Genomic DNA, 23,578 nt, shown 5'->3' with positions numbered 1-23,578 from the left:
AACAGGCTTTTGCATAAAAAACTTTTTTTTTCTGATAACTGGCTGTGCTTAAGTACTCCTTTGTGAGTGCATGTCTCACTTGACCTCACATTTGCCAACGTTTTTTTTTGTGAAAAAAATATACCATATGAAATGTGAAATATTTGAACAAATTTGCATTAATCTGCACCCATCCTGCGATGGCTGGCTGTCATCTCCACCTTCGAAACAGATAAACAGTGGCAGTGTTTGTGATGCCAAGTTCCAGGGACGAAATAATTTGCATCCCTATCTGTGTTTATAATATGTTTTCCAAGCTTTTTCTATTGCAGAGACCTTTAGGCTAAGCAAAGCAGAGCCGGTCAATGCATGGGTCTGTGCCTTGAGCAACAGAGCAGGTAAAATCAAGACATTTAAGCCTTATAATAATGTAATCTTGGGCAATATTTAATTGTTTATGTCAATGTATCATAAGTATAACATTTATTAGATGTTCTTTGCACTTAAGTCTTAAATTGATCACTTTTGGTTGACAGAGAATGATCAGAACAGGGAGAGAGCTTTTGTTTGGACTTTTTCTGGGTAAAAACTTATAATATTTGGTTATTCACTATTTTGGCAGTCTGGGTACCAAGTATTTCTATTTGATTCTGCTTAATCTCCTTTGTATTCTATTTTTTTGTAGTTTGTGTCTTCTCTTCCTCTCTTGCTGGGGAATGTAATATCACAAAAGGTAAAAATAAAAGTTACTTATGGCCATGATTTCATCAAAATGTGACAGAAGTGTTCTAAATGAGTGTTTTTCATTTGTTATTTCTCTGTAGATTGCTGTGAGGAGAAACTTAACATCACTGAGTGTTCTAATGGTATATCCACTCTTTCTTATTTGTTTATTTTAAGATAAGAGCTGGAAATTTTACATATGATTAGAAATGCTGTAGTTTTAACGTCACAAGTTCAGTAAAGTCAGAGGTCAGCACAAACGTGGTAAACACAGGAGGCTCAAAATATTAACTAAAAATGTGTAACTGTTGATATTCCTTATAAATATTGAGCACATAGACAAAGAATGAGCTGAATACGTTGGGATAGTAACTTTCTAGATCTTACTATAAACTGCTAATCAGAAGGAATATCATTAACATCCAGAAGTAAGCCACACAGTATACCTATCTCTTACAGATCACTGTAAGTTATAAACTTTTCAGATCCTCCAAGACTATCACTACTAAACTCTGTTTCTTCCCAACAGCCTTCAATGCACACGTCAATAGTTCTTTAACCTCCATAAAAGAGGGTGATGACGTAACTCTAGAATGCACCCACAACATCCCTGCTCTGAACCTGAGCTATAAATGGTTCCAGGACAACAAACATATTGATGGCAATAACAAAACAAATCTTTTGAAAAAAGTCCTTTCAAGCAAAAATGGCAAATACAAATGCTTTGTGAATACCTCATGTGGCCACTGTGAATCCGATGAATTTGATTTCAAAGTACAAAGTAAGTAAATGTCATGATTCTACAATGGCTCTCAATTTTATTTTTTTTTATTTTTTTAGAAAAACAAGGTGAAAGGTTTTAACTTTTGATATTTTTCTTGTTTTTGTTCCCTGTGACTCTCCATGTGCTATCATTCAGTCGACTCAATCTTGATCATAATTGTCTGTGGGGTTTCAGCTTTGGCTCTTGTCTTAATAATGGGGGTGGCTATGAAGATTAAGCTGGAAATGGACAAGGGTAAGAGCTTTATTTGGATTGTTTAAGTATTTAAATCTCTTTTTTCTTTTTAAAATGTTAGACTGACTGAAGGAGCTGTAGTCTTATTTAAAGAAACATGGATGTAGTCAGCAGTTGCTTAGTATAACTGCACAAAGACTAAAACATGGGTAAACACTCCCTCTATGCAAACATAGTAAAATTCCCAGAGGCTTGCTAACAAAGATGTTTTAATAAATTTCCCATGGATGGTGTGTCTTGGATTTACAGAGCAGTGTGGATTCATATGACTACAGCCATGCAAATCTGAAAACAACCCCGTACACTCTGAAATAATTTAAAACTTTATCTAAAATAAATTTATTGTGCTGGCCAGCAGAGACTAAATTAGGTGAACTTTGAATATTGCACAAAAATTGATACAAATTTAGATGTTAACCAATTAGCAACATCAGTGGTTAAATAATGAATAATACTTTTAAAAACAGACATGAATAATGTTACTGATGATGCTGTTATTGCTACACGGACCTCTTAAACTGATCTACAACATGTTCCTCTTTTTTTTTTACAATTCATTCTGGTCCATAACAGAATTTCAAATATAGTTTTAGAATGGAAAACCACAGCTGAGAGTTGTTCAGACTGACCACTACAAGAGTGGCAAGAGTTTCTATTATGATCCAGTGTTGACCCGGTTCATCGTTAGCAAGAACTAATTCTTAACGTAGTTCATCCAGGTTAAAATACACACATCGTAAAAATCACAAACTAGCTCTTGTTTATTTGTCATATTTTGTCTGATGTGTTGAAAAAATGTAGGTAGATTATGACATCATTAAGAAATAAGCAAATGGATTATCCCACTGCCTCACACCTATTTTATTCTGTCTTATTTTCTTTGCGCACCTCAACATTATTTTATAATTGTTAAATGTTCAAAATGGCTGACATCACGCCCAAAAATAGAGATATAGCCATATTCCACCAATTTAAAATAATACCGATGCTGCTTTGGAAAGCTAAGGTAAACAAGCAAAGTTGATGGGGGTTTTTTCATGACCTGGAACATTTGACCAAAGATTTTCTTTTTATGCTTCAGATTATTTATTTTACTGTTAATGTTGCCTTTTTATTACATTTTGATTGCATTTAAATAAAATACCTGCTAGTTATTTTAAGCCATACCTCAGACTCCTTAAAACATTCCCTGTAAACGTTATTTCTCGATGCACAGTGTTTCATCTGTGTTATTTTTCATCATTATCAGTTGGTGAGCAAACATGTTTTTATCAAAAGCAGCGTGAGAAGATTTATGACATTTTGAAGTTAACACTCATTTGTCTTTTCGCCTAGAGCTTCATTGTAAGATAAGGGCTTCAATCAGATTTGCACATGTTTTAAACATTAAACTGGAACAAGACCAAACAAACTAGATATGATGTGACAGTCTGATGCTTTTGAAGGTCTGGTTGATTAATTCCTTTAGTTTTGGTCTCACTTAGCTTTGCTGTTTCCTCCCTTTGTGAGTGTTTGTATTTATTTAGAAGAGATGGCTATTGTAATGATGTTTGCAGATCTTGAAGCTACATATTATGAACTTACTCAGTGCTTATTAATCAGTGTTACCCTATGCCTATTGGCAGCTCAACACAAGGAGAGGATGAAGCAGAGGGCAGCGCAGAGGGCACAAGATGCACAGAATGCTGGTCCAATCCCATTTCCCCGAGGATACTGAAGAAAATGGCCTATTGCGCATAACTGTGATGGATTCTAAGCTTCCTGTCATAATGTACTTCTACTATTTCCTTATGTAAATAAAACGTCTCCAGTTTCAGTTTGTGTCACTGTTGGCACCTAAGAAATTCAAAGTTGAAGAACACATCAGGTTTTTTTTTAGGTTTTTTTCAGATTATATATTTCTGAAGAGGTTTCTGTCAACATTCCCACTAAATGTTTGCAAAAATCCCAGTAATAAACTAAAATTTGGTTTACAATGTTAATGTGAATTAAAATAGCATAGAGTTCAAATATTGAATGCAAGAGTTGCAAATATAAACAAAAAGCTAAAAATCTAACTGAAATCTGTCAAAAATAAATTTTGATCTGTGTAACGTAATATCAACTGGTTTAGTCCAAAAAAGGTGTCTCATTATCATGGTATGCCCCACAGGGAACCATGTCACTGAGAGTAATAACAGGCTCTCAATACCTTCACAATGTCATAGTTGCAAAACATTCTGATGTCTTTTGTTAGACACACTTCTGAACTTCTGATAGTTTCAGTCAGTACTGTTGTGGTCATAATCTAGATGTGGGAATATCTTTTCACCATAACCTGGCCCCAACCAGTTGATCTTGCAACGTTTCTCTTCAGACAAGAGAATCACAATAATGTTTTCAAAGTTGTTGTGTTTTTTTCTCAAAGCATACAATTAGTTCACTCAACCACAGTGATGTGGATGTGAACTAACTGTGCAAAAATCCACTGCTGAAGAAAATGTATCTCGTTTAAATCTTGTTTAAAGTTATCAGTAGAAGATTTGGACAAACCAGTAAACTACAGAAAAAATAACACATCAAAAATGTTATACCATCAGTGATGTTTGGAGGTGAAAGCATCATGTTGTGGGGTTATTTATTTTTCAGTAAATGGTACTGTCAGACTTCTACCTGAAGGGAGGACAACTGGAGAAACGTAATCAAACATTTATGACAAAAATTCGTTGCCATATACAAAGTGATGAAGACAATAATCCCAAATACTCTGCAAAGGAAACAGCGTATTGGCGAGTTGTCTGCAAAATGTTCAAGATTTGAGTACAGCTTGTGTGGAAAAAATGGACAAAATAAATCCTGACTTATACATCCCAACTAGTCTGTTTTTTTCAGTACAGTTTACATCTTGAAACCATCATTGCTAAAAAAGTAAAAATGATGGATAATAATTGTGTTTAACTAAGATAGTTCAATATTTGTAACATCCTTCCACTGTTCCAATATATATTTTGATCTCTGCGGGTTACATGGGGTTTTTTTATCATACTTTTGTGGGCCCATTTGAAACACATAAAAAGTGATGTGTTAAATACTTATTTTCCCCCACTGTATGAATATTTTTCATGATGTAACGCTGCTTCCACATTGCCCTCTTTGGTTGAGGAAAACGAGTCTAGAAATGTTTTAATCCAAATACAGGATAGAGATTCCCACTAATCCTCCTGGATGCTCTATTCACAGAAGCACACTCTACACAGAGCAGCTTAACAGTGGCTAGCCTGTAATGGATATATTGAACAATAAATCCATCCAGTCCCCCTCTAAAAGGCAACCATATGAGGAATCAGACTAATGACAGCAAAAACAGTCTCCTGGTTCAACGCTCCGATTTAACCCTTTAATATTTACATGTTAACCTTGTCCACACTAAGACCACAGAGTGTCTTGCATTAACAGCAGTCATATGGGTGATATTTTTTTTCCAATCTGTGTATGTGAATGGGTTGGGAAGATCTGTTCATTTAGCTGCCTCCTACAGCAGGTGGCAAACGGATAATCCAGGTAAAGCCACTGCAAAGTGGAGAGGGAGGGATGGACCAAGGTGCGGGGGAAGGGAGGACGATGGAGCGGCCTTTGCATGGACGGCTAGGGCTAATTCTGGCCTCCTAATCCTAGTCCCCATCCACCCTCCCCCTCTTCCTGCTCACAGTGGCACTAAGGAGCTGTTGACGCCCAGGTAGACATTATCACTTAAACACATAACACTTAACCTAGACAAGTTTTCAGAGAAGGGGAGAGGGTAAAAAAAGCAGTATTTGCAGGTTAATTATCTGGATAGATACTCTGCGTGATCTGGATTGCTTACACACCTGTGTGAGTGTCACTGGAGAATGTAGCTGCAGCCTGTTAGCCAGGCCACAGGACACACACCAACATGGGAGAAGCTCAGAAGGTAGGTGATCTGGTCTGCCAGAGCAGGACATAGAAAGTCAAATGTGAGCTTATATGTATTTGCTTCTTTAGGTTGGTTATAACTCGTAGAAGATGAATCATTCAGGATATTAAATTTTTTCTCACTCTGTGTTATTCTCAGTCAGAATGGATTATCCAAATTCCTCAAGTTGTGTCAGTTCAACACCAATTATACCGTTACATTTGTCTCTTTTGTGTGGAGTAAATCCCACAAGAGTCATTATACGCATCACTTACAATCAAATGTTGAACTCTTGGTGCAAATTTTCAGCAATGTGGTGGTCCTGCTACACCACATAAACTGTTGTGCAACCTTTCAGACTGATCACATTAAACAAGGTTCTATTATATGAATGGAGCGTCTGATGCCAGCGCTTTTCTAAATGTAGCATCAGATTAATTTTTCTCAGAATGGGAGTTGGGGAGAGTGGTAGTCACAACGAAACCATGAACATGAGTTGGAAGAAATCAGAGAGAGGTCAGAGAGGGTTTATCAGTTTACTGATAGAAGTCATGTTTGTTTTCTCATTAGCTGTTCAAGCAGTTTCTGCTCCTTGACTCCCATTACAAGCAGAAAAAAGATGCGTTGTTGTGTTTCAGGTGTAAACACAGTTCACTCCCTGCCATATTTTTTCTGTTTGACCTCCTGACCCTGACACTCACCACCTTGCAGGGCTTACTCTCTGTCATAGAGAAACTGAAAGGATCCACAGAGCAGGAGGTCAGGATAGTGCTGCTGGGTTTGGACAACGCAGGCAAGACAACACTGTTGAAAAGCCTTGCCTCAGAAGACGTGAACACCATCACACCAACGCAGGTACGAAGAAATGATTCTGAGCTAATGACATGCAGACTGCATGGCCTGCTTTCTTAAAATAGTCAGACTTTTTTGTGTATGTAGTAAAAGTATGACATGGATGTCATCTTCCCATCCTTTAAATAACCTTTCATAAGAACATAAACCATGTTCTGATTTGTATCTCCCCAGCACGCTTTCTTGCAAGATATACAAGACCGACGCCGAGTTCTCTTTTTTTTTTTTTTCCTATCGTCTCGCTCTGATGCAATTATCTAATCTCTAATGTCATTATCTGATGCCCTTATCTGACTCTTCCAAGAAAATATTTGATGTACTGCCAGGTCCTCGACCAGTGTGACAGCTCTTCAGGCAGGGAGGATGTCATCCAGTAAGATGTGGAGACAGTGGCCGTAGAAGTAAATCAGACTTGACACATCAGCCCATACTCCTGGTTTGATCCTTCTGGTCTTATCCTCAGATTTTCTCCTCGGCTGCCCCTCGGGATAACGTTGTTATACAACTTTGCCAAGTGAAACTCGGGCGAGATGTTATGAAAATCAGCTGCGGATTAACTGTGTCTTTCTAAAGCACACGTCACTCTCTCACCGATGCATAACATGTTTGCAGCTAAGAACGACAAAGAAAAGAATACTTTATTTGTGATGTATTTTAGGAGGCTTCCGCTCCGCTTTGCATATATTTTGAGTTATAGGTTGTGACACACTGCTCCCTGTGGTTTCTTCCAGGGCTTCAACATAAAAAGCGTGGCCTCTCATGGCATGAAACTCAATGTTTGGGACATTGGAGGACAGAGGAAGATCAGACCATTTTGGAAGAAGTATCTGGAAAACACAGACCTCTTGGTGAGCAATGTTGATTTAACTCAACCTATTCTTACGTTTCCAACACCAAACAGTTTGTACATAATTACTTACAAAGGATCATGATGTCCAAATGAAAAAGAGTGTGTGCTTTGTTCCTGTGTGATATTATGATTTATGGTAAAGCTAGCAGTTTTGTAGATATTTACCATGAAAGGGAAATCCACCAGCAGTTGCAGATTGAAATGTTTCAACAATGAATGCCGCATATAACACATTCTAGTTTCTTAGAGACTGCATATTTTTGACAATAAAATTCATGGTGATACTATTAAGAGAAAAGACAACTTTTTATGTTTTCTTTTTTTAGATTTATGTTATTGACAGCGCAGACAAGAAGAGGTTTGAGGAGACGGGATTGGTGAGCTTGGAAATTCCTTTTGATTCCCACCCCTCAAAAAAGAAGCATCACAGTGTTTTAAGATATCATGTTTGACTTTTTATGTGTATTTAAAATTCCTTGTTGATTTTCAAGCAGTTTCTGCAAAACCCGAGTAAAATAATCATTTCAGTTTGCTTAGTGAGTTGCCCACTTTTTAATTGAAATCTTGAGAAACCTGAAATACAGGAAAGAATATCAACACAACAATAATACATGTATTGTCTTGTCTTAATGATTAATGTCCTCCTAATTTATTGATAAGAATGATGAGGAATTAAAATAAAAATAAAACATCTAAGGTTTACTGTTAGAAAACTGCAGCAAAATTGTTCATTGTGAGATCTTGCTACTACACTGAATGGCGAAAGGTGGAAGATGCTGCTATCGTAATTACACTGACTTGAAAGAATCTTTTGGGTTGTTTTGAACTCTTAAAACTTACAATGACAGAACGATTTCAGAAAGCAATATTTCAGTCATTCTCTGACTACAATACTATGTCATGTCTGATTATATAAAATTAACTTGTCATTTTCATGCATACTCTGTTTTGTTTGCTGTCTTATAATACAAATCCTGACTAATCCATCATTGAAAACTGTATATTAGTTCTGGCAATTATTTACCAGGATGAAAGCTAGCATAGCTCTCATCCCTAACCAAGGAACTGAAGATCGTTATCTGTGTTTAATTTACCACTTTGGGATTGGTGATATACTTTAAGTATTCTACCTCATACATTTTATTTAGACAGTCTGCATGACTCACAAAAGCTGTTTGTGCAGGAGCTGTCTGAGCTGATCGATGAAGAAAATTTAAAGGGTGTTCCAGTGCTCGTCTTCGCTAATAAGCAAGATCTGGAGACAGCGTCACCAGCTAGTGAGATTGCTGAGGGGCTCAACCTGCACACATACCGGGACCGCGAGTGGCAAATTCAGGCCTGCTCGGCTGTTTCTGGGGAGGGAGTTCAGGTAAGGATCAACAGTTGCTTATTTAGTTATTTTGGTCACATTACAACCACAAACGTCTCTTATCTCATCAGGATTTTATGGGACATAAAGTAAAAAAACATAAAGAAGTGAATATTTGTGAAGTGGAATTAAAATAGTATATGGTTTTCATGATTGCCCACAAATTCAAATCAGGGTTAGGTTACAAATCAATATCAATAGCATTGAACATACTACTGAGTTTTTTTCAACCTATCATATGAAAAAGTGAAGAATATCTGCGAAAGCACAAACACATGAAATATCACCTAAACCCACAGACTGGATAGGAAGGACATTAATTAGAGAAACATTTAGGGAAGAGTGGCAAGAGCACTCAATTGACTGTAAGTCATGTACAGTATAGAAGAATAAAGTGTTGTGCTCAGATGAGACCAAAGCAGAACTTTTTGACGTGGAACACGGAGGAGGGTGCATCATAATGCGGGGATACTTCTGCAGAGATTTTTAGAGGATAACAGGGCAACTCTAGAAAAAACCCTGATACTGGAAAATGAGATGAAGCTTTCCCTTCTAGTAACAGCAATTTTAAACTGTTAGGATTAAAGCATACCCATTACATCAAACTTTAGACTTCAGTGATATTAGAAGTTTGTGATTAGACATGAACCTCTATGTTGACAACAGTTTTCTGTCACATCTGACAGCAAATGTTAATTTGCAAAGCATAATGAGCAAAAATATATCTATCTGTAGATGTGAAAAGCTGGTTAACCCATTCCTAAAAAGATGTTTAGCTGATCGCAGCAACAGATGGTTCTGCAAAGCATTGACTAAAACAAGAATGAAATCAAATATATGCCACAGTTTTCCGATATCTTTTTGTAAAACAATTCTGTTTGGAAAACTGTTTTATTTTCCTTCTAGATCCCAATTTTGAACTACTTTCTATTGGGCAGCTATATAATATCCATGCAAGATATATCAAAGTTTGCGGTTGCGATGTTGCAAAATGTATGAAAGTTTTACTGGTATGACTACTTTTGCGAATAATTTTAGAATAAGTATCTACTGAAAAATCAGGACAACTCTGTTTAGACACTTGCATAAAAATAATTTGTACACACAATTACTGTCTTAATTTTACCAACAGGACGGCATGAACTGGATTTGCAACAACATTGTGAACAAGAAGAAGTGAAGACCAATCCCAAAATTACACTGACCAGTATGAATCAGAGCATCAGCATCACAGAATGTGATTTATATCTTTCACTTCATTTAATTATGATGCATTCAGCTGACTTCATAGATTGGAATAACTATGTTTTTATGAATTTTTATTTTTATGAATGTTTTACAAAGGTAGTCAATATAAAGAAGTACCTAGTTCTCATTAGTATCAGTATTTTAAGAATTAACATTGTTTTGAAATGAAACATTTTGGCTTCATCCCAAAAGATTCTGTGGAATCTGTCTGCTTTCCTTAATGTTGCAATTACCAAGGAAAGTGTGTAGCATTGCAGTAGCAGTTTTTGTGTGGATGTGTGTAATGTGCACATTTTGACAATAAAATTAATTATTTCTGTTGTGTTGTTACTTGTTTACAGATAAAATCCGTCCCTATATAATCAAAGTGTCTTTACATTTCACATAGCACAATACGGAGACAGGAGGTACAATCCCGTTAAAAAACACTGTCACTGATGGACAGAAACTGCATTGATGTCAATGTACATACTTCATTGTGAGACAATTACAAGCTAATCTGACAAGTGCTAACATTTTGCTATGAGATGGAGACAATCTGAGCAACAAGACTTGCAGAAAAGACAGTTTAAAATTACACACTTACATGGCATAGCAAACAAGATATCAAATCTTAATGGCATAGCAGAGCAAACAGTGCAGGAAATTACACACAGAGCGAGACTGGGTAATTTCGGCATAGGCTCTTTTCCATGAAACGTTTTATATGTTAATTTTGAAACTATTATGTCGCAGCACCATTTCTGTCTGTCATCATCTGTTTTCACCGAGAGTTTGCCACATGACACCTCTCACTTCTAGCTGTGAATGCCGTTTGTTCCTCAAGCGTAAATGCAAATCCTCAAACAAAATCTGAGCAACTGGGAGGGAGAAAACCTGTTTTTACGTTCTTTGTAAGATGGGGTCAGACCATTGATTTTTTTTTTTTTCAGAGCTCTGTCTTTGTCAGCTGTCTCTTCTGGGAGGATAGCTGTCAGAGACCCTCCAGGCATTAGGGCCTACACACTCCTGTGATTATTCCTCATGTTGTGTTTTGTTTGACTGACCTTGGTGTGTGCCCAAATCCTTCATTCATGCTCCCTTTTTTTGGTTCTTCCTAACTGCATTTGGATGTAATGGATCCTTTGTTTCTATTGTGTAAAGCTGCAATTAACCACCTGAAACCACTCTGAAATTAACAGCTAGCGGGGTCCATTCTGTGCTTTTACCCATTAAATTGTGCTAATGAATACTTTTATAATTTTTTGTTGTTGTTATTGCTTGAATCTTTTGATGTAGAGCTTCAGGTTTCTCAATAGATGTTCACGAATTTAATGATTTTCTTCTTGCAGATTTTAATCTGAGGCAAGACTGAACATTTTCAGTCCTCAGTTGCCTTTGAGCACCCTCTGGTACTTCACCGGGGGGTTCCGCACCAATTACAAGTTGTGAAAAATGGATCATTATGGTAGTTTGAAGGAGGCAGACAGCGAAGGCACTGGGGGAGGGGAGGTAAGCTGGTATTTTGCAATGTGCATTGAGAATTTTTTTTAGACTAACAGGTGGCTGCACCAAAGGGTCTGAATAATCTCTTAGCCACCAAGGAATCTGTTTGCTCTTATCCTGGACCTTCTGGTTAGGCAAAGCTTTAATTCCTGACAGTGTCAATAAATTATAGGCTTCACTGAAGACCACATTGTTTTAGCTTCCACTTTGTTTGTGCTTTAACTATACTCCTCTTTCTTTTGTTAAAAGTTATACGTATATAAATCACGAACAAAAGCATGTTGAAGGGATGTGATGTCACTGTAATACAGGCGGCCCCTAAGTCCGCGTTGCCATGGCAGCCCTCCCTATTATTCATGGTCCTCCAGCCACCTCTCATCTCTCCATTGCTCTCCAGCCCTCCCTCTCGTTTTTTCCTTCATTTATGATACTTCCCGACCTGTGCTCACCAAAAGAAAACCTCAAATCCTGTAACGGAAAGATTGAGTACGGCAGTACGGCTTCTGAACGCAACAGGTAAGCCCAAGAGACAAAGTCAGTGCAGTGTTTTATGCAATGAATAGAAAATGTTCTTAAATGAATAGTGTCACGTGTTAAGCTTAACTTTGTAAAATATGTCAAAGAGCTAAGGGGGTATAAAATTGCTTTATGCAGATTATCAGCACTTTAACATGCTTCACTTAATACCAAATTTAATGTTAATGTTTTGCTTGAAGCTGCATATTCAAGCAAATATGCTTGAATATTTGCTTGAATATTCAAGCAAATACCTTTACTCTTCACACACCTTTTCTCTGGTGTGTGAAGGATCAAGCAACTGAGCAAAAGCTACACAAGTGGCGACAGAAATTACTGTCCACTTAGCTACCAGCTAAGCAATAAAGCAATAAAGCTCAGCTAGCTTTAACCAGAAGTTAGAAAAGTGTCAGCTCAAAAGTGTTGAGTCATTTCTTCATACATCATGGTGTCGTTTATAATGATTGACACAAATACTGTTTTGTGGCAATTATTACTTGGATTATTGTTGTAACTGTGACACAATATAACTAGTGCAAGTATTTAAACTTTGTATTTAAAGGCAATAAAAAGTAACTACAATTCTGTACAACCATCAAAAGACTGTGTGCATATCATTGTTCATAATTTGGTGTTCAAAGTGGCCTTTATTATTCCAAATTAAACGAATACCCTTCTGTAGCAACCAGACTCTTCACTGTCCTGTCCACTTTATTTAAAAGACCAGATTTTATTATTTAAAGTAGATAAAAGAGACTCTTAATTCATCCAATCTTTCTCGATGTTTGTCTCTGAAAATATTGAAAGTTTTTCTTACGTTTCAGACTGCATTGTTTTGTTTGTACAAAAACGATCTGCAGCTGCGCTGGACTAAAGCACTACATAAAGAATGATAATCATTGGTTAACACTGTCCATAATTAAGTTTGGTGCAATAGTGAATTAAATGCCTTTTTCCCAATAAATAATCTTCTTTTCCTCCTTTGTGAATGCAGTTTTTTAACTTCCTTAAGAGGTCAATAATTAATCTTCAGCTGAATTAACCTTATTGATAATCAATGTGATTGACTGGGTTTTGGACAGACAGTGAGACTGGTTGGTGTCTGGATATTAAAGAACCTGGTGGTTGCTACAGTCCACACTCCACTGAGTTACTTTCTAATGTGCCTGTGTGAAAGTGACTTCAGGTAATCGAGCCTTGATTCTGCTCATGTGGTAAACTGAATTATGTGTGTTTTCCTCCTTAAGGTATCATCTACAGTAAGCCTGCCGAGCCTACAAAGGAAGCAACCCTTCTCATCATGTCATCTGTGAAGTCGTGGTTTCCCAGTTTCAATGCTACCCCAACAGCGTTGAGCCTCATGACCCCAACCACACTCCTCCCTGAGGAAAGGCACCACATGGAAATACAGACCATTGTGATTATTGTCATTTTCTGTGTTGTCTGCTTCCTTCTCCTGCTGGCCTTCTTTTATGCCTCCTGCTTCCACTTTTCCATCGGCTCATCTCGGAAGGAGTCACGGTCGGCTAACGGATGCAGCCTAGAGCCAGAGGACACCACATATAGGCACAGCTCATTTGAAATCCAGTCAGTACAAAACGTAGTCTGACTGATAAGAACAGTAAACGTAATAACTATAAGCTTTCTTGTCATTTTGACTATAAGCTACACCAAAGAAAAACTTTGAGACAACTGAAAGGCACTGGTTTGATGTATTATAGAGCTGAAAGAAAATTACACACAAAAAATTGTGAAAATTTTCAATTAAATTAACATCACTTTGTCCCTGTGTACATATACAACATTTATCTAATATTAATCTATAGCTGAATATAAAAATGCAAAATAAAAGATATAAATCATATGAAAATGTAAACATGAGTGAATTGTGTTGTTGAGGATCAAGAAAAATAAATGCATCTATACAGAGATTCATTTCAGCCTCCAATATCCTCAGTGAAGTGACAAATGATTTCCTCTTATGAGTGGATGAGCTTTTGAATACATATGAAAGATAAGCAACAGAGATGGAGAGGAGAAATTCATAATGGTGAAATGATAGCATCCACAAGGTGCAACAGAGCAAACAATAACATATTATTTGTGCTGTGCAGCTACATTACAGGGATATATAAGGAAAATGTAATAAATATTACCTAAAGAAAAAAATGTGTAAAAAAAAATTGATTCATGTATCTAGATACAACCCTTTAAGAAAATAAATTATATAGGAATAAGTCCAAGTATCATAAAGCCCAGTGTTGCAGCAAAAAAGGTCAACGATTCTTTAAAAAGTTCACGTTGCTTTCATCACGATTCTGCAAATTGCCTTCATACTGTCTGGCAGTTTTTCAGGGTAAATTGTTTTTTCCCATATAAATTGAAGCCAATCACACAACAGCTGCTCATAAATGGTTTGACCCATTTGACCAAACAATTTCCGAGGGTTGAGGCTGGGATACAGAGTTGGCCGTGACAAAGCTAAGGGCACGCCATCACTCTCTTTCATTGCTAAGTGGGTTTCTCCTGTCCTTGGTGATTGTTGAGGTCCATTTTAATCAAGCAATATATGTTTAAAAATTACTTCCTAAAGATTTTTTGTGACACTGCAGGATGTGAAACTTCATCAATTTTGCTTGAAGTGATTCACCTACAATACATTCACTGTTTATTCCACACACTATAGCTCGCAGATTATAAAGTAGTTATTTATCTGTTGAGTTGAATCTGATGTTAAACATCACCAACCTTTTCTGTGAGGAGGTCGTTTGATGTTCGGTTCAAAAAGTTGCTTTTTTTTTTTTTTACCCATGAAGCTGTAGTCGAATGCCCTGAAGCCCTGTTCTAGTTTTCAGCTGAGTTTCTCCAGGTCCCCTTGAGTGGACTTTCATCCAGGCCTCCTCTAGGCATATCTGCACTGCTTTTACAGAAACTATGTTAAGTCATAGGTGTTTTATTAATATAAACAGTCTGGAGAGGAAAAATTTACCATCTATTACCCAGACTAGATGAGGAAGTTTACCCTTTCTAGGAGGTTTCTCTGGGCTTCACACCATACAACATTTTAAACTGTATATATAAGGTGATCTAAGTGAAAGACAAAGTGCTGTGAAAAGGTATATGCCCTCTTACATATTTAACACTTTTTTTGATGGGTGTGCATAAGACTGACATGATTGTCATAAACATGACAACATCTGTCGTGAACATGAAAGAGTCTTTATGAATGTCTATGAAAATTGTCATGAAGTGTCATTCGGTAAATAATGACACTTTTAATGCAAAGTGGCTTTAAAAGTTGCATTAGAATTCCATAGAAAGTGCCAACTTTGCATGATTTTGTAAATAATGACAATTTAATGCAACGTTGGCACTTTTAGTAGACTTTTTGTTTCTTTTTTCACGTAGATGTTTGTGAACATCTACGTGAAGCCAGCTGTTGTGAGTTAAAGCATAATAAGCTCATGATGAAATTGGTACTCAAAGCAGCAATCACCAGATCCTGTCATGGAGACTGTCCAAATTTTGGTGGGATTTGTGGAAGCAAAAGATGCAAAGATGTGTCATCTTGCCACATTAATTTGTCAAGAGTAACAATAAAAGTTAACTGTAATTCTAGCAATGTGGACATGCTACAAGACTATTTTTCTACCCCTATGAAAAAAGATTTCTTTTACATTAAACTCTGCTTCAAGTTTCTTCAAAAAATGGAATAAATTCTCAATTTTTGATACGATATGTTTCTCTTTACTGGTGTCTTTCTCAGACAGAGGGAACCTCAAGCAATCAGAGATTTTAAAAAGTTGGTATTAGGTCAAATGAGATTGCTTGCAGCTCAGGGATATCTCACTTGTAGCAATCATGTGATGGTAGGACCTTGGAAAAAGATATTATTGATGATCAAGGTTTAGAGACTGAAAATAATTTGGACAATATTTTTACTTCTGTTCCTCACAAACCACATAACATGCAGTGCATATAAATAAATACACAAACTTACATGCAAAATGCGGTGTTCGCTTTTCTATTCCCTGATGACAGATGGATCACTCAAGTGTTTTCTAAGATTGGCACCTGCAATCAGCTACCTCCAACACCTTCGGGAGTCGCTTTGCTGTTATCGCTGAATGTACAGTCACAGGCAGAGTCAGGCCTGCTGATAAAATGTCACATTGACAACCAAGCTGCTCACACAAGCAAAGAATTTTAAGTGCACAGGGCCAAAAGATATCTAAATATTGATTATAAAGATTAGGTTAGATTCTGTCTGCAGATATGAAAAAAAACAACATAAAGTCTGAGTCATGGAATCATCCTGAAAATGTTGTGTGATGCAAAAATGTTACTAGTAAGGAGAAATATGCACTAATGTCCATGTTTTAAATGTGTCCAAGTACACTTAGGATTTAATGTGTGTTGTCCCACAAAATGCTCTGTGTTTAACTAATTAATTAGGTTCCTTGATAGAAACTGAAAATGGTTGTGTCATGAAGTGCGGTAGAGAGATGGTGAGGCAGATGCAGAGGACCCAGGCTGGTGTGAAGGAGAATGATGATTTTAATGATGAAGTCACAGATACAAAGTCCAAAGTCCAGGCAGCACAGAACGAGCAGAAGGCCAATAACTTACGACTGGTAGCAACTGGTAGAGCCAAAAGACAACAACAGCAGACAAGACAACTAGACTAGGCTGGATGGCAAGACAGATTAGACATGACAAGGAACAAGTAACACAGGTGGGATTAAATACACAGGGAGACAATCAGGAGAAACAAGGGACAATTGGGGTGGACAGGACAACATGGAGACTCAATTAACTGAAAATGACACAAAAACCTAAATTAACACAGAGAAAAAAACTGAACCTTACAGGTTGTACTTTTAACAGAAATCATTAGTATCCCAGTAGCAAAGCAAAAAATATCTGTAAAAATGAAAGAATCTGCATACAAAATAAAGCAAATATATAAAAATATCACTCATGTTAAACAAATAATACAAAATCTTGAGTCAGATCATTGATTGTAGTCATAAAGGCATGAATCAATATCTTCAATGATGGTGATTAATCATGGCTCTTTTTCAAGGATGTACTGCCTTCCTTGGGAGTGCTGCTGAGCAAAATGTTCATCGGAATAAGATCAGGTCTGTCACAACTATTCACATTAGAAACACATCTCACTAAATTAGAATTTCATCAAAAAGTCAAATTATTTCATCAATATAGTTAAAAAAGACAAACGTAAATTCACTAAACGGGGAGACATTCAAAGCTTTTATCTTAGCAAATGTTGATGCTTGTGGCTATGCTCATAAAAATGCAAACATTCCACTTCTCACAAAGTTAGAATATAGCCACAAACCAATAAAAATTCATTTTAATACATAAATTGTATGTTATGGTCTTACACAGTCATGGGGAAGACTGCCGACTTCTCAGTTGTCTTGCAGACAGTCACTCACTCCCCCACAAAGAGAGCATTTCATTTCATTTTTAAAACTTGCTCAACTCACGGTTTATTTATTTATTTATTTATTTATTTATTTATTTTTCTTATGCTCATCTCGTTGTGATCCTCCAGTGCTGTTTCTTTTTAATAAGGACAAAGATACAACGCAAAACATTTAGATGATCAGATGATGTATATACCTTTGGCACTGTATGCAAAATTAGCAGATACAAACAACAAAAGTGTCATCACGGGAACTACACTCCTGTCTTCACAACAGACATGCCTTGTCTATGATCTGGCTTCCTGTTAGAATTAATTTGGGCCAATTAAAGTCAACCATAAGGGGGGGGGGACGATGTGCCTTTAATATTTTAGGCAAGAAAACTTGAGTCCAATGAAGACGAAATGAGAAGAATGTTAGAAATTGTAACTTTGATCCAGATTATCTATTATTAATGACTGCAGACTTTTGAAACAAAATCTTCAAGAACACTGCACAATAGATATACTTAAAAAACAAGCCAAGGAACTTGGTTTGGAAAAAATTGCAGCAAGAGTATGAAAAAAGCACAGAATGCAATTCAGACCGCACAAGCGTTGACAGAGAGTCCTCCTTTGCATGACTTTTTATCCAATTTCACAGAAATCATCCTGGACTGGACTTTAACCAGATCTTTACATCTTTCATTTCAACAGTTATGTTATTTACCCAGAATGAATGGTGAAACAACAAATCATTAACTTGGATCTACAGGATTTTGGACTGCAAACAACCACAGACACACATGGCATAAAAAGCTAATCTAGACTGAATGGGCTGATCAGACATCAGAAACTGCACACAACGTGTGGACACGCAGTTTACCCACTTTTCTTTTTACGTCTCTCCTGAAGCCATGTATGAGCAGGTTATTGATGTTCAGGCTGGTCTTTAATACATCAGAGAGCTTAGACCCTACTGTCTCACATGAGAGAGCACAACAAGATAAATCGATCACAAAAAACTCAATTTTATAAAAAAAGAATAAGGCAAGTAGAAATCTAATATAACAACAGAAGCTCTGCCCACAGCATGTAATGTATAAAAAGACAGGTATGGCTGGCTGCATCCCGTTTGGTGAGCTGCAGCATCGATAATGTAAAAAAAAAAATGCATGTCGCTGTTAACATTTCTGTAGCCTGGTCCATAACAACCTTCAGAGCTGCAGAGATTTTTGCTTGCATGAGAAAATGTTTTCAAAGAGGAAGGAGATGTTTTGGTAATGTACTCTGAGGAAAACACTCTCACTTGCAAATGGGTTCCCATTAGGCTCACAAGAGCTGCACTGTTTGATTACAAGCTAATTAGCAGCTCATTTCATGCATGGTAAGTGCTGCTAGAATGGGCCCCTGATTTGATTCACTGCCCGGACTTTTATTTCCCTGCTCCTAATTCACTTTAGCTCTTGCTGCATTTTTAGAATGTTTTACTTTTCAGCCATAGCCTTTTTAATAAAGATCTATATCACTATAGTGTTTGTGTGTGTGCGCGCAGGGGTGTATGCGTGTGTGTTCATGGGGACCGCTCATACACAGTTGTTTCCAAGAAGATGATGGGTTCCCACTCTGGTATGTTTCTCATTTGTCCTTTTCGTTTGAAGCCGTGGCTCCACTCGATCCAGCTCTTCTAGATTAGGAGCTTTAATTTTATTAGGACCAAGCGAATGGAAACAGGACAATACTTTATGAAGCGTGCTTTTTAGATTTTAGCAGGTCATAATAATTGGATTGTGTTAATAGAACCTTCGTAGAGGATCTAGCTTTTTAAAATGAATGAACTGTGCTCAGTAGCTGGGAGCAGCTGCTCATTGGGATAGTTTAGTATAAAAAAATATTTAAATAGCTGGACAGGCTAAATCAAACTGTAATAAATATCGTTACTGCATCTGAAACTTCCCAAGCAAATGTATTCAATGAATTAAAAAAAGAGTTTGATCAATTTTGGGATGCGGTTGATTCTCATAATGAATATGAAGCATGTAAAATGAGGATCAAGTGTTTAAGATGGGTTAAGTAAGATACTGAGTATAGAGAACACAGATATGCGATCAGTTTTGCCGAAATTCATTTCTACACATTGCTGGAAAAAGAGATCCAGCTACCTGTTATAGCCCCACACAAGCACACCCAAAATTATCAAGCGCACCCAGTGGAATACTATCATTCTATTGGCTGGAACGGTTGCTAGGCGACGGTACTCCTTGATCCGGGAAAGAGCAGAAAATGCTTTGCAACCGAGCAGTGAGGTTTGCGAGTGCAGATTTAATCCGTGCAGAGAGAAAGTTTGCGCACAAGGAGAAAATCTGAGGGAGAACAGAGAATATTTGAAAGAAAGCAGATGCTTGTAGTCCAACAAACATTATAAGTTTTGAGAGCAGAGATGAAATCCTACGTTCAAACTGAAAAGGTAAGTACAATTTCCACCATAAATATGGGGTCGAATTGCGTCGAATCTATGTCATTAAGAATTAAATTAACTCTAAATGTAAAAGAGAATCAAAACCCAACAACAGCAGAAACACGGCAGATAAGTTAATCTTAAGGCTTTCATAGACATCTTTGCCAGGGATGCCAATAGTCATGTGCTGCAGAACCTTTGACCATCTAATCTCCAGGGGTCAAGGTTAGAGAACCATAACAATTTTCACTTAGTGAGAATGTTCCCCAGCAGATAAACATAGAGTCAACTGGATCCTTCAACCCAGGAGGGTAACCAGTTTGAATGGTCGGTAAAAATAAAAATCTGGAGGGAAACAAAACTGAACTGTCTCCTCCTATGACAGCAACTCCATATCATCTTGTTTGGAAGAAAAAATCTTTTAGCTCCTCATCAAATATTTTTTAAAATGCATTTATATACATACTTTCTTTATGGTTTCTTCTCTTCCTGCACACTTCTCATGTTAAATTAATTCTCAAAAGAGTAGAAACAAGGAGCCCTTTTGCAGAATCACCTGCTGTACAACCATTCGACGTTTTTTTTCATATCGACTTCTTTTTAATGTATGTAGCACACGTTTAGAAAGCACTGAATATTTTCAACCTTATGGATCATTTTATAAGCAAACTTTCCTTTTAACCTGAGGAATCCGATTCAGCAGGAGTTCATTAGCTCATTGCAGAGTCTCTCTCGCGGCTGTCTTCGTGTTGCTGGAAATCAAACAGTTTTTGTACACCTGCAGAGGAAAACACTTTGAAAACCAGGTTCTTTCATTGAAAGAGTAAAATGAAAGTTAAGACGTTGCCGTGCCATACCGGGTTGTAGACACACATCAAAGAGATTCATATTCCATGCATGTACATTATATAATTTCTCATTGTGAACGTTTACCTGGTAGGTACCTAATCTCTCTGACAAGCATGCAGACATCATCTCTGTGTGACTCCTTGATGAGACTCTCACACAGCAGTTCGCACATCATTCGGCTCTAAATTGAAGCTCAAACTGAGCACCGTCAAGCCGACTCCCCATCTGATTGACTTCCAGCCGTTCTCCCAAAGGCAGTGAGGAAAAGTTCAGAGTATGATGACTTCTTCAGTGTTGCAAATAAATTTTAATGAGTTTAGCTCTCAATGCGAAGAGATAAAAGGCCCACTTAATTTTTCAGCTTTTGCTCTCTCCTGCTCTCAAAGCAGCCAATAAGGTCTTATCTCATGGCCAGCAGGGCAAATCCTTTTAAAGGTGGTCTTATTGCAGACGCTTCAGTCTCATTGTTCTTGTGTCAGATGTCGGTGCCCGGTGGCTTTTCACTGCTCTCTGTGGGACATGAACAGAGAGTCCTATTCCTTTTCTATATGCTTATTCTCTGACATCAAACACATTGGCTTTCTCCACTAAATGCTGTATGTGTTTGGGTTTTTCTTTTTCTGGTACAGAGATAAACTGAAAAGCATAAGCTCTTTATTCTTTTTGTGAATAGATGTCATGCTAAATAGATGCAAATTTATTCAGGAACAAACTCCGTTTTATTTATTTTATCCTCTTGTGACAAAACATTGTAAATTCTCATCTCTTACAATTATGGCCATATTTAGATGTCAGCCAAGAAAAGACCGATCCTTCACAGAGCCTTGCTGAAGTATTCTGTGTGAATTTTTTCTCGTTGTCTCATTACAACCTCAACTGTCAGTGGATTTTATTTGCAACTTATGTGATTGAACAAAACAAAAAAAGGTGGAAGGAGAATAATTTTCTTGTTATTTTCTATCCGTTCACCCAACAGCTCCATTGTCTAAACTCACAGGCCCAGGCAGGTTGCAGGGGGGCTGGTGCCTCTCTCCAGAGAGATGGGGAGCCAGACCCAAACCCATAGACACACATAAATATGTTTACCCATAAGGTGATTTTATTTTGAGGTTTTCATATTAAATTTGGGGTTGAATAAAACCCAAGATATAGATTGTATTTGCAAAAAATACCTAAACCTGACTCATTTACCATCTATTTTACAATGGTGCTGCTTTCTGTTGGTCTATCACATAACATTCCAATAGAAGGCACTATGAAATCCACAATCTCCTCTCAGCCGGTGATTTTTTGGTGCTGTCTCCGCAGTTCTTCCAAACATCTACCTTGAGTTTCTGCCAATTACGTTCCAAGAGCTATGTTGGCTCCAGTGTCAACAAAGTGCCTTTTTATAGCGTGCAGTGCGTTGGTCAAGCTACATCTGTGTTAGAGGCTGTCAGTAAGCTGCCCCTCATCCGGGGAAATAAGGAGCCTCCTCTGTCATATTTAGCATGACTGGCATGGGAATGTCCATAAAGCCGGCACTCATCGCCGTCAGTAAAGATCATCTTGGTTATTCCATGCTTCACTGAGGCCCCATGCAATATCTGCCAAGAATGTGATCATAAATATTTTAGTTTATAAATACAGAAGGAAATATTTTTTGAAGCAACTCATCCTATTTTGTTTAATTGTTACTTTGTGTTAGTATTGGCAATTATTAAGCCTTAATAAAATCATAATTGAAGATTTAACCTCTTACACCCTCAGGGGGTATGAATAAATTTCTGCCTGACAAAAACACACAAAAGTAAATCACTTATAGCCTCACAGCTATTAGATTTAAAGAATAGTGGCAAGCCAGACATCAAAGCTAATTTCTTAATAGCATGCATCGCTTGTACAATTTATAATGGAATCAGTGATTTTGTTCAAAACAGCTCTTTTTAGTGTTGATTTATTCCCCTGTTAGTCAAAACTAAAGCCAAACTTTAAAAATAGAAAAACTGTGTGGGATTATATCACTACAATAAAATGTTAATTTATTTTAAGGCTTCACATATTTATCAGGAATGGGAATGAAATTTTTATGTGCCCAATTTATGACGCCTGAGGTTGGTGACACAAATGTTTTCAATTACAATTTTATGAAATACTTAGCTTTGTAGAGCCTTATAAATGCATTGGAACCCACACAGTGGTTGGAAGAATATGTGTTTTATTTTCCTCTGATTATTCCCTCAGTTGCCCTGCGACAGACTGGCGACCTGTCCAGGGTGTACCCCGCCTCTCGCCCGGAACGTAGCTGGAGATGGGCACCAGCAACCCTCCCGACCCCATTAGGGACAAGGGTGAACAGAAAATGGATGGATGGATGGATGGATATTCCCTCAGTGTCCTTCTCAGGAGTCATTTTCTCAAACATTGAAAATTCAACAGTGATTTGTCGTGAACACAATAACTCCATGTGTCACAAACTGCTAAACAATGAGCCTGAATAAGCTGAAGAGGAAATGACTGATTCAGTTTGATCACAAAGGCAGAGCTGCACAGAAGCTGAAATGTTCTTTCTCAAAATGCTTTCTCTACTAAACAATTCTCCTTAATAAACCATTAAAGAGCAGCCGCCTCTCGGCCTCATTTGTGCATCAGCAGATGAATATTTGTGACTAAGGATGACTTAACGTTTACTTTCCGAGGCCAGGAAGCTTCCCACTGGGAGATAGAGGTAGGCGAGGAAAAAATCAATTTCCAATCTCAGCAGAGATAAAGACAAAGTTTTTTTTTTCCCCCACAAGGCTTCTGCTGAGTTCAGGGAATCAATTTGTGAGAAAATACAAAGTGATAAAAAAAAAAAACCTCACTTGAATTTAAACAAGGCAACCAAATGTAAAAGTCATTACTTAAA

General features: G+C 37.3%; 1 protein-coding gene and 1 long non-coding RNA gene across 2 annotated transcripts; both read left to right on the top strand.

Moving 5' to 3' along the window:
• The first annotated feature begins 5,397 nt into the window (after positions 1–5,397).
• Positions 5,398–11,192, top strand: arl3l1 (ADP ribosylation factor like GTPase 3, like 1). Its single transcript, XM_028008069.1, has 6 exons — positions 5,398–5,651; positions 6,345–6,488; positions 7,217–7,333; positions 7,662–7,712; positions 8,519–8,704; positions 9,837–11,192. The coding sequence occupies exons 1-6, from the start codon at positions 5,634–5,636 to the stop codon at positions 9,882–9,884; spliced, it is 564 nt and encodes a 187-aa protein (XP_027863870.1). The 5' UTR covers positions 5,398–5,633; the 3' UTR covers positions 9,885–11,192.
• Positions 11,193–11,713: 521 nt separating this feature from the next.
• Positions 11,714–13,884, top strand: LOC114138683 (uncharacterized). The gene is made up of 2 exons (XR_003594268.1): positions 11,714–11,953; positions 13,201–13,884. It is a non-coding gene; the product is annotated as an uncharacterized LOC114138683 (long non-coding RNA).
• Positions 13,885–23,578: the final 9,694 nt, after the last annotated feature.

This window comes from Xiphophorus couchianus, chromosome 23, assembly GCF_001444195.1.
Source record: "Xiphophorus couchianus chromosome 23, X_couchianus-1.0, whole genome shotgun sequence".
NCBI classification, from domain to species: domain Eukaryota; kingdom Metazoa; phylum Chordata; class Actinopteri; order Cyprinodontiformes; family Poeciliidae; genus Xiphophorus; species Xiphophorus couchianus.
Note: the sequence above shows the minus strand (reverse complement) of the source record. Positions and strands in the feature narration are given on the sequence as shown.

Coding starts and splice junctions, on each gene's coding strand:
- arl3l1 (XM_028008069.1), top strand. Junction 6,489..7,216: donor ACACCATCACACCAACGCAG/GTACGAAGAAAT, acceptor GGTTTCTTCCAG/GGCTTCAACATAAAAAGCGT. Junction 7,713..8,518: donor GGTTTGAGGAGACGGGATTG/GTGAGCTTGGAA, acceptor CTGTTTGTGCAG/GAGCTGTCTGAGCTGATCGA.